At 45.3% G+C, this 14,799-nt stretch overlaps 1 protein-coding gene across 1 annotated transcript; it reads right to left on the bottom strand.

The window, feature by feature from the left end:
• Window positions 1–650: 650 nt before the first annotated feature.
• Window positions 651–12,017, bottom strand: LSM12 (LSM12 homolog). Its single transcript, XM_035136289.2, has 5 exons — window positions 11,652–12,017; window positions 8,901–9,034; window positions 7,245–7,354; window positions 3,469–3,595; window positions 651–2,849 (listed from the first exon to the last, which is right to left on the bottom strand). Exons 1-5 carry the CDS (start codon window positions 11,770–11,772, stop codon window positions 2,757–2,759), a joined length of 585 nt encoding a protein of 194 aa, XP_034992180.1. The 5' UTR covers window positions 11,773–12,017; the 3' UTR covers window positions 651–2,756.
• Between the last annotated feature and the right edge of the window lie 2,782 nt (window positions 12,018–14,799).

Here is a 14,799-nt window from a genome sequence, read left to right as displayed (position 1 = left end):
TTGCCCAGGAGCATATATGAAGTAAGGCATGGTTTGTATTCTGAAGCCTTGGTTTTCTGCTTGTCACTTACAGTCCACTGGTGAGGGCTGAATTTACTGTTTAATTTGCAGAATGGAAATGTTAACTAACCTACCCATACTAAGCGAAATACAGTAGTACCTTGGAAGTTGAACGGAATCCGTTCCCAAACTCCGTTCTACTTCCAAAACATTCGAAAACCAAAGCGCTGCTTCCGATTTGCTGCAGGAAGCCCCGAAAGTCCTGTCAGACATTCAGCTTCCAAAAATACATAGTTCACAAACCAGAACAGTCACTTCTGGGTTTGTGGAGTTTGGGAGCCAAAACGTTCGAGAACTACCGGTAAGCTGTTTGGTAACCAAGGTACGACTGCACCCAGCAATGCATGCCCGTTTATGGAAGGATGGATCTGATGTATCCAGTGTGTAAAAAAAGCGACATCCGGCAAGTAGCCACCCGAGTTACTACATACGGAGATAAGAGAGCTCTTGCTGCCGTGCGAGATTTCACGGGAGGAGAGATGTATCCACTGACACTCCAATATTCTGGTTCTTGACCCCAAATTCAACCCCTCCTTCCTCAAACACAACCTGCCCTTAAAGACAAAAAACCCACCAACACAAATGCTTGCTTGATGGTTAAAAAAATTCTGGGTTTTTATTGGTTTTGCTAGACAATGCTAAAAAAAAAATCCCTCCATTCTGAAAGGCAGGGCTTGAATTATTTAAATTTTGATCCATTTGTTTAAAAAAAAGGGGGGGAGGGGGAAAGAGATCATGGCAAAAAAATATATAATCATTTGTAAATTCACCTTTATGCCCATGTTCAAGAGTTATTTACTTCCGAGAACATATTTCTAAGGCAAGGGTGTTTATGAAGGACAGTGAGAGCAGCCAGACTGAGAGATGAAATGTAGACAACAAATCTAAAACTGGGGTTTTTGAGGTTAAGGTCGATAGGAAAACTCCAGAATGCATTATAGCAATATGGTTTGAATGCGTACAATAGAATTTAACACCTCTTGGAAAGCAGGCAGTATTCAGCAAATAGTTACTGCACTACTCACAGGGATGAGGCGAATCGTTACCCCACCTGCCCCCCCCCCCCAAAGGAGCAGCACACCAGCATATTTGAATCCTCCACACAAAACAGCTTCTGCACCAGATCTCAATTACAGTCAAAACTGAGAGGTGACAGCAAACAGCCATTTTCACAGTGGCACTTACAGCTCTACATCGCTGCAAGGATTCAAATATCACATGGCAATGCCACAAGGGAAATTTATTCAGGAGCACCACTCAAATCCAAAAAGGATTCACTTAACTATGCTGCATGGTAGCATGGTAAAAGACCCCAGGGAGGCTGACTGTTTCCTAAATGGGTTATTTAAGACCAGAGCGAGGAACCTGTGGCTCTCCAGGATTTATCGGACTCCCAATTCCCATCATCACACCCAGCCAGCATGGCTAATAGCAAAGGATGATGGGAGCTGTAATTCCAACAGCATCCGAAGGACTAGACGTTCCCCAGCCAGGATTTAAGAGGAAGGAAAGAGCCAGTTCAGTTAGACTGGGGGCTGAGCGCTGCCATGTGTGGACTCGGCCCACACCCCTTCAAGTGCCTCTCCAGCCCTTGGTTGGGCCGCAAGGGTGCCAAGCACGCACCATCACTCATAAGCTCTACCCAAGTAATTTTTACCTACGGAGCGCCAGGGATGGTTTGGAACTACCCAAGGAACCACCCACGAAAATGGCGTTATCTGATCTCCCAATTGCCATGCCCTGTGGGAAGAGTAAAACAACCCCAACGGTTCTACCGTACAGAGTTGTTGGTCGGGGACAGTGCCGACCCGGTGGTATCACTAGAGGCCATGTATGGAAGGGTAACATACAAGCTCAGCTTGTGACAAGACCACAAGGAGGAAGCCTGCGACTCAAGTGCATGCCCCCCAAAGAGTATATAGCCTGCTGAAGCCCTCACTTCAGCATACATCTGATTTCCAGAGTCACACATACGAACACTGACAACGAAAGGCTTGATTGTTCAGCATGGAGATATATGTGTGGGGTTGGGGGGTTTTTTCTGCCATGATCCCAGTTCAGAGTACTGCAAGAAGCAGAAAATATTTAAAGGACATTTTATATATATATATATTTATTATATATATACTTCGAGATAAGAAAAATAAGGCTAATTCAAGCCTTGCCCTGTGCAAACAAAAACCAAACGAGAGATCGCCACTCACACAAAGGTCCCGATTACATTACCACAGTCAGCTTGTTATTTTCTGTTTTCTCTATTATTATTTTTAATAGGACAACTGGGGAGCTGAATTCTCCTATGGTTCAGGAGGAAGAGGGGCGGTATGGAATTGATTTCAATTAAGCTATATATTTTTTTAAAAAAATGACCTGGGAGGGAGAAAAATCTCAAATACAAGACAGCTGACTGTTCTAGGGTTTGGGGGGAGGAACCGGGTGGGCAAAAAAAGTAAAGAGTCTGTTAGTCAAGTAATGAATGAGCTTTTAAATTATTCTCTTGTTTTTTTGAAGTCTAAAGTTCAGAAGCTGTGGGTCCCATCATTACAGGGCCGCAACAAAATAGAAGTGGACCCCCCCTGCCCTCCCCCGACCTCGTTTTGAAGACGTCTGTGTCATCTGCTGCCGCGTGTTCGAAGGGCTCCCCCCCCCACCCCCCGCAGGAGCAATCTGTAGCAACCAGGAAGGGCAGGTGGGACTCAGGACGAGAGGGCGCTTTCCTTCTGTGTTGGCTGGACTTGTGAACGCTGCATCACCTTTTGGCTTTCGACATCTCTAAAATGTTTCTCGACCTGGATGGAGAAGGAGGCAAGGGAGTTAGTGCTGGCCAGGCGCAGCAGGTCCCATATCAAGAAACCTAATAGTGGGTGATCTTAGCTGAACTGCAGACTACGGCGGGATTTACAAGGTAGCCTATAGCCAATGACGACTCTTCTTCCCGCGACTGCACAAACAGAAAAGTCCAAGGCCTTTAATTCCACCCAGGGCCTGAGCGTACATGCCTCCCCACTCCACTGCCACACGGGCAAAAGTGCACTCTAGGAATATGCACAGACACATGCACACAAATGACACAAGGGTGCCAATATGATGTTGTCACTGTCCGAAGTTAACTCGAATGGAGCACACTGGAAATTCAACTTTTACCAGAATGGAAATTCCATTATGTTTTATGGACAGAATCAATAGTCCAAGTTTTAAACCACTTTCCATCTCACCAAAGAAACAGCATGCACTTGGGACAAAATGATATCTTTAGCCAAACAAAACCTAGCAGCGAATGCTGAAGGCAGGTGGGGGACCTGGGCAATTCAATGCAGAGTATGGATGCTGGTACAACTTGAGTCAGTCTTTTGAGTCATACCTCTTTCCTCCTGCCCTCCCACAATCCACAGGCATTGGTCTACTTACTATTTTGCGTACATGACTTAGGGCACTCCCCTCTTTGCCTTTACAGTTTTCCACTTGGTATGGAGGGGCAATGACAACTTCTTCCATCACGACTATATTCTTCTCTTGCCATTTACAATCTTTAATGCTGCAGGAAGCAACAGAGGGTTTCATTTTTACCAACAAGAACAACACAAAAAAACTTAAGTTACTGAAAAGCAAAACTACAAAGAGGGAAGCAGGAGGTGGTTAAGAGCTGCCATGCAGCTACCCCAATGCCTTCCTCGTTTGCATTATTGTAGTGCCAGTACCATGAAGACCACTGCACAGAAATGGGTGCTTGAACAGGTCAGGGTTTACATTAATAATAAGAACGCCGGAGAAGGCAGTGGGAGACCATGAAACTTTATATGCAGAGGGAATGGGGCCAGGACAAAAGACCAAAGAAATCAGGCTGTGGTAGACCCATAAAAGGATCCTGAAAATGTGGATTTCAAAGAGCAGAGTACAACATCCCTCATCCACCAGCCCTAGTCCAATTAAAAGCACTTCATTTCCTATAGTCCAGGGATCAGCAAACTTTTTCAGCAGGGGGCCAGTCCACTGTCCCTCAGAGCTTGTGGGGGGGGCATACTATATAATTTGGGGGGGGGGGATGAACGCATTCCTATGCCCCACAAATAACCTTGAGATGCATTTTAAATGAAAGCACACATGGAAAAAACACCAGGCAGGCCCCACAAATAACCCATATATGAAGAGTTTGGATTTGATATCCCACTTTATCACTACCCGAAGGAGTCTCAAAGCAGCTAACATTCTCCTTTCCTCCCCCACAACAAACACAGTGGGGCTGAGAGACTTCAAAGAAGTATGACTAGCCCAAGGTCACCCAGCAGCTGCATGTGGAGGAGCAGAGACGCGAACCTGGTTCCCCAGATTATGAGTCTACCGCTCTTAACCACTACACCACACTGGCTCTCTGCCACACTGGCATTTTAAATAAAAGGACACATTCTACTCATGTAAAGACACGCTGATTCCCGGACAGTCCACGGGCCGGATTTAGAAGGCGATTGGGCCGGATCCGGCCCCCGGGCCTTACTTTGCCTACCCATGCTATAGTTCATTGCTGTTGCTAGGTCTAAGTGCCATGTTCAGATGGCAAGGGAACAAAGGAGTTTCCAGTGGACACCTCAGTGGTGGAAATGCCTCCCAAACGAGTCTCCAGAGCCCAAGACTGTGCATTTTTTGGCATTATACAAACAATAGATTTAGGAGGCTGTTGGGAGGCCCAACAACCTATTTTTGTCCCTGCTTAGTCAAACATTACTCCACCCCTGGCATCACGTCCCTAGGCTGGTTCCATCCTGACTTTTACACACTGAGTTCAGGCATATGACATGGAGCCCCTATTCACAAGCAGCTGTTTGTGCGCGGCAGCTCCTCTGACATCTGCACTCAATGCAAAGATGTCAGGCAGCATGGCTGGCGAAGGGATGAAGTGCCAGGGGCAACACACCAACGCAGACCTGCTTCATCATGCAAATGTCCTACACCCAGGTAACACATAAATAGGGCTAGGAAATTACTTCTCTGGTGATCAGTCCCGAGCTTTGTTCAACAGTTATTAGTATTCAATTTGCCAAAGTTTCCTCCTGCCAGCAGGGGAGAGTTGTTTCCTTGAAATCATCTATGTGAACTTATTTCAAGGACCGTCAGCAGAAAAAAACTGATTATCAACAGACATATCATTCCACGAGTAAGGAATTTTTTTATTTAAAAAAAAAACGGGTTTCCAGACTAATCCACAACAAATTGAATAACTCAATTTGCAACAAGTATTTAATATAATAAGCAAAGGTGAAAAGGGGCCCATACTTCCTTTCCAGCTTTATAGCCTCAATTAACTGATTTTTATTTAAAAAGCTCTTAGATCCTAAGTCGATGTTTCAAAATATGTTAGACTAGTCTAAGCAATCCTCTTGCTCCCAATCAACTGAATTGCAATACCCATCTGGAACGGATTAATCCACTTTCCATTACTTTCAATGGGAAAGTTCGCTTCAGTTTATGAACGCTTCAGTTTATGAACAGACTTCCGGAATCAATTGTGTTCATAAATCGAGGTACCACTGTATTAGCTGATATACGTCTGCAGAATTGCATTATTTTGCTCAAAACTTTGCAGAGCTACAGCGATCAGACCATATTAAATTATTCTAGGGGGGAAAGGAAGTGTGTAAGGTATTTTAACTACAAACTGTTTTATAAACAGTTATAAAACCTTCACTGGTAATGCATTTCAATAACTTTTCAGAACTTATCACACATGAGCACATGTCTAGAAACTGAACACTATTTCTAGCATGGCCTCTGTTATGATTAAGATGCAATTCTAGAAGCCTGTCAGATAGGAAAGTGTATTTTGGAATCTATGAATAATAAGCACGGTACTTAGGAATATTGATAATGCTATTTCTCAGGTTACAGTTGGTTCTTTTCAGATGTACCTATTATATTTGTAGTTACAGGTAGGTAGCAATGTTGGTTTGCCGTAGTCAATAAAAAATAAAAAATTCCTTCCAGTAGCACCTTAGAAACCTACTAAGTTTGTCATTGGTATGAGCTTTCATGTGCATGCACACGAAAGCTCATACCAATGACAAACTTAGTTGGTCTCTAAGGTGCCACTGGAAGGGTTTTTTTATTTTACTATTATATTTGGTTTGTTTACAGATGTATTTTACTGCTTAATGGAAAAGCATTCTTACTGAATCCACCAACTGTTCTACCATACTCGGTGATCCATCTTTCATTGAATTCCAATGAATTAATGAGCCGTATTTATTAACATGTATTAAACTGCATTATTTACATGCATAGCAGATTATGAACACAGCATCTGTATATGTAAATACATTAAAAAGTGCACGTGATTCAAGTTATTACACTGTGTATCACTCTTATACGCTTTTTGCAATACAGGACCCCTCCCCCCCCCAAAAAATACAAGATTGATTTCTGTTCGCTGGGTTACATTTTGTAGCGGGAGTTTACACATAAGTCATGCATATCAAGATGTTAGACACGACACTTTTCATTAGTGAAGAACTATAAGCTTCATGAAGCGCTATTCATATCATCCATGTAGCTGGGGGAAACCGCAGAGCAACTTTAGGGGGCATGTAGGAGGAAGAGAAAGTTCTGTTGTGCAAGGAGAAACCCTCGCACTGAGAGAAGATTCACATGGGCGCTACACCAAATGCAACCCCAAGTGTTTTTTCCCCCTGGCTCAAATGTGACCTTGAACTCTGATAATGTATCTTGCCTGCCTGGATAGAGGATAGTGTTTGTGTGCATGTGTGCTTGTACAATTCCCGTAATCCCTGCCCACTGGCCCTACTAGCTAGGAATGATGGAACAGCTGGAGACCCAAATCTATGGAGTATTAGTCTTCTTGGGACCCCTGATGCAAGCCATATGAGCCAGGACCATGTTGCATTAAAAGGACAATCTACACTACAGTAATCAAAGTTATTTGCACTCTGAATAAATTATCTACCTGGCACATTCTACTTTGACCAGCCACAGGGAAGCAGATTTTCAAAGAATTAAAAAAGTAAGGAAAATATGGAAAGAAACTTCCATTACCATCTGGTGGAACCACATATTTTGGCAAGGGGTGGATGCATTTGACAGCGATTTCTGCATTTAGTAATTGGATTCAGGCCCCTGCCCCTCCTCCCCAGCTGCCTTCAAACTCCACATGTTTCCTTCCCATCCCTAATACTTACGTCTTGTGTATAGTCTGGAAAAGCTGCTGTCCTTCCAACGAGACCCCAGCACTAATTGCATATGCCTGGCTCAGCTTTTCTTCCTTCTCCATCCGTGCTTTGTTCGCAAGCTGCAAAGGAGATACCAGAAATGCAGAGATCTTAATCTTGGCAGCAGACACCCTAAGCCTTAAATAGAGGTTTTTTTGTAGGAAAACAATTTTTGCATGACAGGGGATGCCACATATTCCATCTCATGAGCCGACACATCCCAGCTACTTGAGTACCCTGCCCTCAATGATGCAAAGCACACAGTAGCTCTATGGCAGGCACCCCCAAAACTCGGCCCTCCAGTGTTTTGGGACTACAACTCCCATCAACCCTAGCTAACAGGACCAGTGGTCAGTGATGATGGGAACTGGAGTCCCAAAACACTGGAGGGCAGAGTTTGGGGGTGCCTGCTCTATGGAAATCACAACCTTTGGAAGTAATTACATTTTTATTAATGAAAGAAGAGGAATTGGGTAAACATGAAAGAAGAGGAATTGGGTAAAGTGACTGTTACGGTTTGCGAACTATTTTTGGAAGTCGAATGTCCGACAGGGCTTCCGCGGCTTCTGATTGGCTGCAGGAGCTTTCTGCTGCCAATCAGAAGCCACAATTTGGTTTTGGAAGTCAAACGGACTTAATATCTTAATTACTTAATATCCCCAAGTATAGAGAATATACTTTAAGTTGGCATATTCTGTTTTTTGAACAGCAATGCCAGTGATGAGGAATCCTCCTTAATGGGGCAGAGGTTTTCCTCCAACAGCTACAAGAACCAGGAAGGGCAAATACACTTAGCAAAATTATAGCACTGTACAGACAAGTCTGAAAGGCAGTAAGCAGAGAGAGAGAGAGTGTGTGTGTATTTCAGCATGATACAGCACCCATTTTGTTTGGTTTTACATGATGCCATAACTCCTCTTTTTGGAAGGCCAGGTGGCTTTGCTCTTAAGTAAATGTGATATTTCTACTCTCATGATACTCAAAGTCCATTGCCTTTTAAACTATGTACGGTGAGATTTACTACAAGAGTGAGCAAGATGCATGTATATGGGAACCTTCTTTCAACCTTCCACACTCCAGCCCTAAATAAACCATGTATAGAAGGACAAAACTTGGGGAATCTCTAGCCACTACACAAAACCTGAGTCTCTTCTCATGGCTCTTGCAATTCTTTTTCAATTGCTTCCACACCAAAGTAACCAGAGCTGGGAGTTTGTAAGGGGGAGTGAAGAGGCTCAATACTGGGTCACCCTGCAGGAGACAATCTTACACAGGAGTGGAGAAGGGGTGCTAAGAAAGAAACAGTAACTAGAATCTTGTAGACGTGAGGCTGCCCATGATGGGAATACAGGTAGATGAGAAACCTGTTTCCAAACTTAACTTCACCATTGTTTAAAGCAAGGGCTGTTTTATTTTTATTTTCATTGTAACCAATTACAGACACTCCCTTGACAATTCTGAACTCTCTAAAAAAATGTTTGAAATAGTACAAAAAGGGGCATATGGATGGCTCATTGCATCAACCAAAGGACCGCAATATGGCTAACCATGCCATGCTGGAATTCACAATGCAGCCAGCTTGGTTAAATAGAGAATGAGAGAATGTCATCCGCAAAGGATTCTTACCTTGCTAACATTGAGAGAAGCTAAAGGTGGGGGCGTTTCTGTACGGTCATTGATTATTTTCACATCTGAAACGTACTGTAAGTTTATAAGCAAGATATCTGCGTGGTTAGGTTTGCCACTTGAAGAAGGGCATTCTGGAGGAAAAGATCATTAAGGAAACAAATCCAAAAAATATATAATGTTAATTAAACAGCTCAAAGAACAAATACCATTTGAAGAAAGTGTGTTTACACATGTAATGCCTAATTGCAAAGATCCACTTCCAAGGATGTCCCTGCATGAGTTTTATGCATGAAGTTTATGCTTTACAGGCGCAGTTGTTGTAAACTTTCTGTGCAACAATATAGGGAGCATGTTACAATAGGTAACATATTACTGTAACACGTTACCACAAAGCAACAGTATCCTGTCTACAGAACGGCCAGTGAAGGGCTGGCTCACTCCAAATTCATGACAAATTTACATCCCAGGGATGTGAACACAAAACTAAACATAGGAACAGGTAAAAATATGAATGTTCAATGTACTGGGCACTTTTTTTAGGCACCCAGAAGGCTGCTGGTATTAGTTACTTTTGCAGCTTGCTAGTCTTGCCATTCAAAGTGCCCAGAGATATACTGGTGCAAATGGCTTTGGGGTGTTCTTATTTGCACAGCTGCGGTCAAATAACCCAGGACACGCATGCCAGTGTTACTTATAAGGCAGACCCTTGCTGCATTCAGGACACAGACCTTTCTAGTCCAGCATGCCACTTCCCACAGTGGTTAAACAGATGCCTACACAAAGCCCACAAACAGGACAGGAAGGCAACAGTTCTCTCCCACCCTTATTCCCCAGAAACCAATACTGAAAATCATGTTGCCTCTGAACAATTCCGCTTCACTGGATGAACCTGGGTGTAAGCCATTAAGATTAGTAGCCACCGATGGGCTTACCCACCATGAAATTGTCCAACCCCGTTTTAAAGCAAAGCTGGAGGTTACCACATTTTATGTTAGAGACTTTCCTTAGTTAACTATACACTGTGCAAAATAGCCCTTCCTTTGCTCTGTCCAAAGCCTCAGCTTTCCATTGGATGACAGCAGGTTCTCTTATTGCAGGGCAAGGTGAAAACTTTTTTCATACCCGCCTTTCCCAGAGCACGTAGAATTTTATCAATCCAACTTCTAGAAACGGAGGACATATGCCACGCTCAAAGCATGAACACTTAACTGGGCTCTCAACAACAGACACACATATGAGGCACCCTGCCCTGGCACAATGCCATCCCTGGGAGAACCCATCAATTTGCAAAGTGATGGATTCTTGCAATTGGGAAACCAACAAAAGCTTAAGTACCTGAGCCCAATATGCTTTATAGCCTAGGAATCTACTTTTACTGCCAGCATGGAAAAGAAGCTCCATGGATCTTAACATTTCCCAGGGATGCTATTCAAAACCAAGGCGCTAAAAAAAAAACAACCCCAATAATCATGTGCAGCAACATAATCCAGCATCAAAACTTCCTCCCTGCCCCCAGGCACATCAGGTTCACCAAATCCTTATCTGTTCCAGAGGCATTTTTGGGGCCATCTACATTTCAGGCCCTATTTATTGTTGCTGCCTGAATGTGCTCAACACAGACCCCAGGGGCTTTGTAAGGAACACATCAACTCTTCTTCAGCACTAACCTTATCTCAACTGGCATCACTGTGGGCATGTTTGTAACATACACACTCATCACTTTAGGACAGCCACGTTAAGTATTTTAGATTAACCTTAACATGTGCAAGCCATTGTCTAGCATAGAAAAGGTTCATTTCATTTCAAACACCAAATTTTTCAGCGGGTTCAGGCCACACATTCAGGCTATACTACCCACCAAGTGTTGAGAAATCACCTGAAGCACATGCCTCCATGCGGCAGCCCAGAGTCAAGTTCAGAGGGGCTTTCCCCGTCTTTTGTAATATGGGGATCTTCCTACATATCCTGCCCTGGCTTCTATTTTTCTACACACTAAAAAGCTGATTTCTGACACGCCCCACCATCCACCCCAGCCCCCATTCCTGCTTCAGCCTTCCTCCTCTCAATAAGGCCGCCACAAGCTTCCATTTTCGCTCCTGCCCACGAGCACCCTTTTAAAGTTTCCCTTTCCTAGATTTCACCTAGCAAGCTTCCCTAATCCTCCATTGGAAAAACAAACAAAACAGGATTGTTCCCCACCTCCCTCCCGTCTTGAGATCCCTGTGGCTCACGAGAGGCAAGATATACCCTCCAGGCAGCAAAATATACTGTACCCATATCTATCTAGACCTATCTAATATAACACACCTATACTGTACATACATATACATACATATACATACACACACACACATATAGATAGATAGATAGATAGATAGGTACACACACACATATATATACACGCGCGCGCTCCCTTTCATGCTAACAAGTAGCCCCCCCCAAAAAAAATTCTATTTCCTTTCCCCCTCCCCAAACAAAAAACCAGGCCGGCGGTTTCCCTCCGTCTCTTTGGTTCCCTACCCCAGCCAAACCTCAACCTTCCCAAACACAACCCCACCGACTCCCCCAGATCAGGCCGACCTAGGAAAGCTCACGTGCCTCCTCCCTCCACCCGAACATACAGCAGCCCCATTTCCCTGAGCGCCAGGCCAGGGCCCCGGCAACCAGCTCTCGCCATGCCCCCACCCCACCCCGCCCCGCCAGCGCCCGTCCCCCTTCCCACCACTTCCACGCAAGCAGCAAGGATACTGAGCGCCAGCATCTTGCTGGAGTAGTCGAAGGCCACCACCTCGCCCTGCAGCCGCTGCTCCTGGCAAGTCTGGCACGACACCTGGCTGCCCACACTGAAGTACTCGCCCGGGGCCGCCATCTTGTTTCAGGCCCAGGCTGCGGCGGCGGCGGTGGAGGCGGCGGCGGCACCCTTCGCGCCCCCGCTGCGCCTCAGCAGCCTCTGCCGAGGGGGGAAGGACCGCAGGGAAAGGAAGGAAGGAAGGGCGCGAGGGGAAAAGGGGGCGCCGAGAGTCCACCCGGCGCGCCAAGCCGGGCCCAGGGCGCCTGCTCGCCTCCTTTCAGCCCGCCTGGCTGGGTCAGCCTAGGCGGAAAAAAAGGAGGCGGAGGCGGAGGAGAAGGAGGGAAGACGAGGAGTGGCCAAGGCGACGGAGGCCCCGCCTGTGCGTCGCGTCGGTCGGACCCCCCTCCCGCACCCACGCACGCAAGCGACGTCACCGCGTAAAGGGAAGGCGATTGGCTGGTTACGGAGAGGGAGGTTCCACTAACGTTCGAGAGAGGGAAGACAAGGGAGTAGAACTCGAGTGCTGCGTGCGTGGGTGGCCGGGCGGGGCGGGACGAGGCGACGTCAGGAGGGCGGGGGGGGGAGGAGAATCCTAGTCAATGGTAGAATCGGGAAAGGTTGGGGGTCTCCCAAGTGTCATCTAGTCCAACCCCGCCGTGCAATATTGCAGCTTTGGGCCTCGAGGTTGCGTGTGGGTTGCCAAGGAGGTGCGTGAGGAGGTGGAGCTGGGAAGAGGGAGGGTTAGAAGCGCGGTGGCCCACCCTGAGGTCAGAGGCAGGATTTATGTTGGGGGTTGGGGAGCTTTGCTTTAGTTAAGTACAGTATTTTTATTTATTTATTTATTTATTTACTTGATTTAGGGGAGGCAGCTAACCAAGCTATAGCTTAGGGCCCCACTCTTGGTGGCCCAAAAAAAATTAAAGGGGAAAACTGGGTGTACATTTCCAAAATATAAGATAAAAAACAAATGAAATAAAACCTACATGCAGCAACAGTGTTTTGTGTTGTAAGTCATGGTAGCCTGCTGCCTAAAATATCACTGGTTTGCTCATTTCTATATATGGGGTGCCTACATGCACACGAAAGCTCATACCAATGACAAACATAGTTGGTCTCTAAGGTGCTGCTGGAAAGAATTTTTTTATTTTGATAAAATACATATTGTCTTATGTGCAAATGGCTTTAGATACCTATTAGGTCCATAAATTACCATATAGCATATATTCAACAAAAAAAAACCCCAGCAACAATATGTTTGTTTGTTTGTTTATAAATTTCTATACCACTTTATATTTTTAATAAAAATCTCAAGGCAGTTTACATAATATTAAATTAATCAATAAAACTAGCCGGATGGTGTTCCTCTGGCCTCATGAGGAACCTCTTTGTAGGGCTGGGTGTTGACAAAGGACAGCTGGATATATAAAGGGCCCCATTACCTTCAGTATCTTGGGGCCTCATCAAACCTAAATCCGGCCCTGCCCACCCTGGCTACACCTGTGCCTCGAGGGATTTTGCAGCAGGGCACTTTAGGTGTTTGATAAGAAGCAAGTGTGAGTAGGTTGTGTGACACTCTGGCTGCACCCCTAATACGGTAATATTCATTCATTCATTCATTCATACCCCACCCATCTGGCAAAAGGCATCATACACAGGAAGAGGTGGTCTGCAGCAGAAATTTGAGGGTGTGTCTTGTCTCCTGTCTGACAAGATTATGGTCATCTCAAAAGGATGGCTACTGTTATGTACTGAGCTGAATCCTAGAACAATAGGATTCAGAATCTCAGCTACACTGGCCAGGAAATGCAATTAATTACCTGGCCATTGTAGCCATCCTTTTGAGATGGTAAATACCTCAGTTCTTGAATCCAGGTCACAGGCCTACCCTATTCAACACACCCTCAAGACAGGATTAGAACTATTTGTAAATGAAAGGACTATTGGGAAAGGTTCCCCAAATATACTTTATTTGAAGAGGAAACATTTTAGGAGAGCCAAGATGGCTTCAGGATTGCTCTCCTGTCCTATTTCAGACGTGGTTTATCTACTTACACATGTGTGTTTACCTTATGTACTTATAAAACATATATTTTATTTTTGAGACCTTAGAATTCTTATAATGATACTGAGGCTTACTTCCAAGAAAGGTGGCGCAATGGGGCAGTGCGTCTGGCTGTTAACCAGAGGTTTGGTGGGCAGGATTCCTGCATTGCAGAGGGTTGGAGCAGAGGGTCTTTGGGACATGGGTGGCGCTATGGGTTAAACCACTGAGCCTAGGTCTTGCCGATCAGAAGGTCGGTGGTTCGAATCCCCGTGACGGGGTGTGAGCTCCCCTTGCTCAGTCCCAGCTCCTGCCAACCTAGCAGTTCGAAAGCACCTCAAAGTGCAAGTAGATAAATAGGTACCACTCAGGCGGGAAGGTAAACGGCGTTTCCGTGCGCTGCTCCGGTTCGCCAGAAACAGCTTAGTCATGCTGGCCACATGACCTGGAAGCTGTACGCCGGCTCCCTCGGCCGATAACGCGAGATGAGTGTCGGTCACGACTGGACCTAATGGTCAGGGGTCCCTTCACCTTTAAACTGAGGATCAGGCTGCAAAATGGCAGGGCTATGCACAGTTATAGAGTAATGGTACAATCCTAGCCATGTTTGCTTGGAAGTAGATCCAAGGAAGGGCCAAATGTGACGGGTGTACAGGTTAAATCCTACTCCTTTGCCTGCGTGCACCAGTTCCTAGAAGGCACCGAAATGGTACAGTTAAAGCAAAACAGGCAGAAGGAAAAATGCAAACTATAAAATGCCGTAATATAATAAAATATCGATCAGAGAAAATTGAGTGGAGGCAGGATCCAGGGAAAGCAAGGAACATCTTTATTTTTCAGTTGCAACAGCATCTCCACCCCTTGCAAGGGGGTGAGGACTCAGAACAAAGGTGTGCAAGAACTTTTAACGACTTTAGAAATTCCCCAGCCCCTTAGCCAAAGACCACCCAAGAGGCATCATACATGTGTCACAGAAAGATAACAGAAATTTGAGAGTGTGTCTTGCCGCCTGCCTGACAAGATAATGGTCACTGATTGCATTACCTGGCCAGTGTGGTAATTCT

This window comes from Zootoca vivipara, chromosome 13 (genome assembly GCF_963506605.1).
Source record: "Zootoca vivipara chromosome 13, rZooViv1.1, whole genome shotgun sequence".
In the NCBI taxonomy this organism is placed as follows: Eukaryota; Metazoa; Chordata; class Lepidosauria; order Squamata; family Lacertidae; genus Zootoca; species Zootoca vivipara.
Note: the sequence above shows the minus strand (reverse complement) of the source record. Positions and strands in the feature narration are given on the sequence as shown.

Excerpts from the sequence above, each read along its gene's own strand:
- LSM12 (XM_035136289.2), bottom strand. The coding sequence starts at position 11,772 with ATGGCGGCCCCGGGCGAGTACTTCAGTGTGGGCAGCCAGGTGTCGTGC. Across the intron at positions 3,596-7,244 it reads TTCCAGACTATACACAAGAC|CATTAAAGATTGTAAATGGC; the intron begins GTAAGTATTAGG and ends TGCTTCCTGCAG. Across the intron at positions 2,850-3,468 it reads TAAGTCATGTACGCAAAATA|GTCGAGAAACATTTTAGAGA; the intron begins GTAAGTAGACCA and ends TTCTCCATCCAG.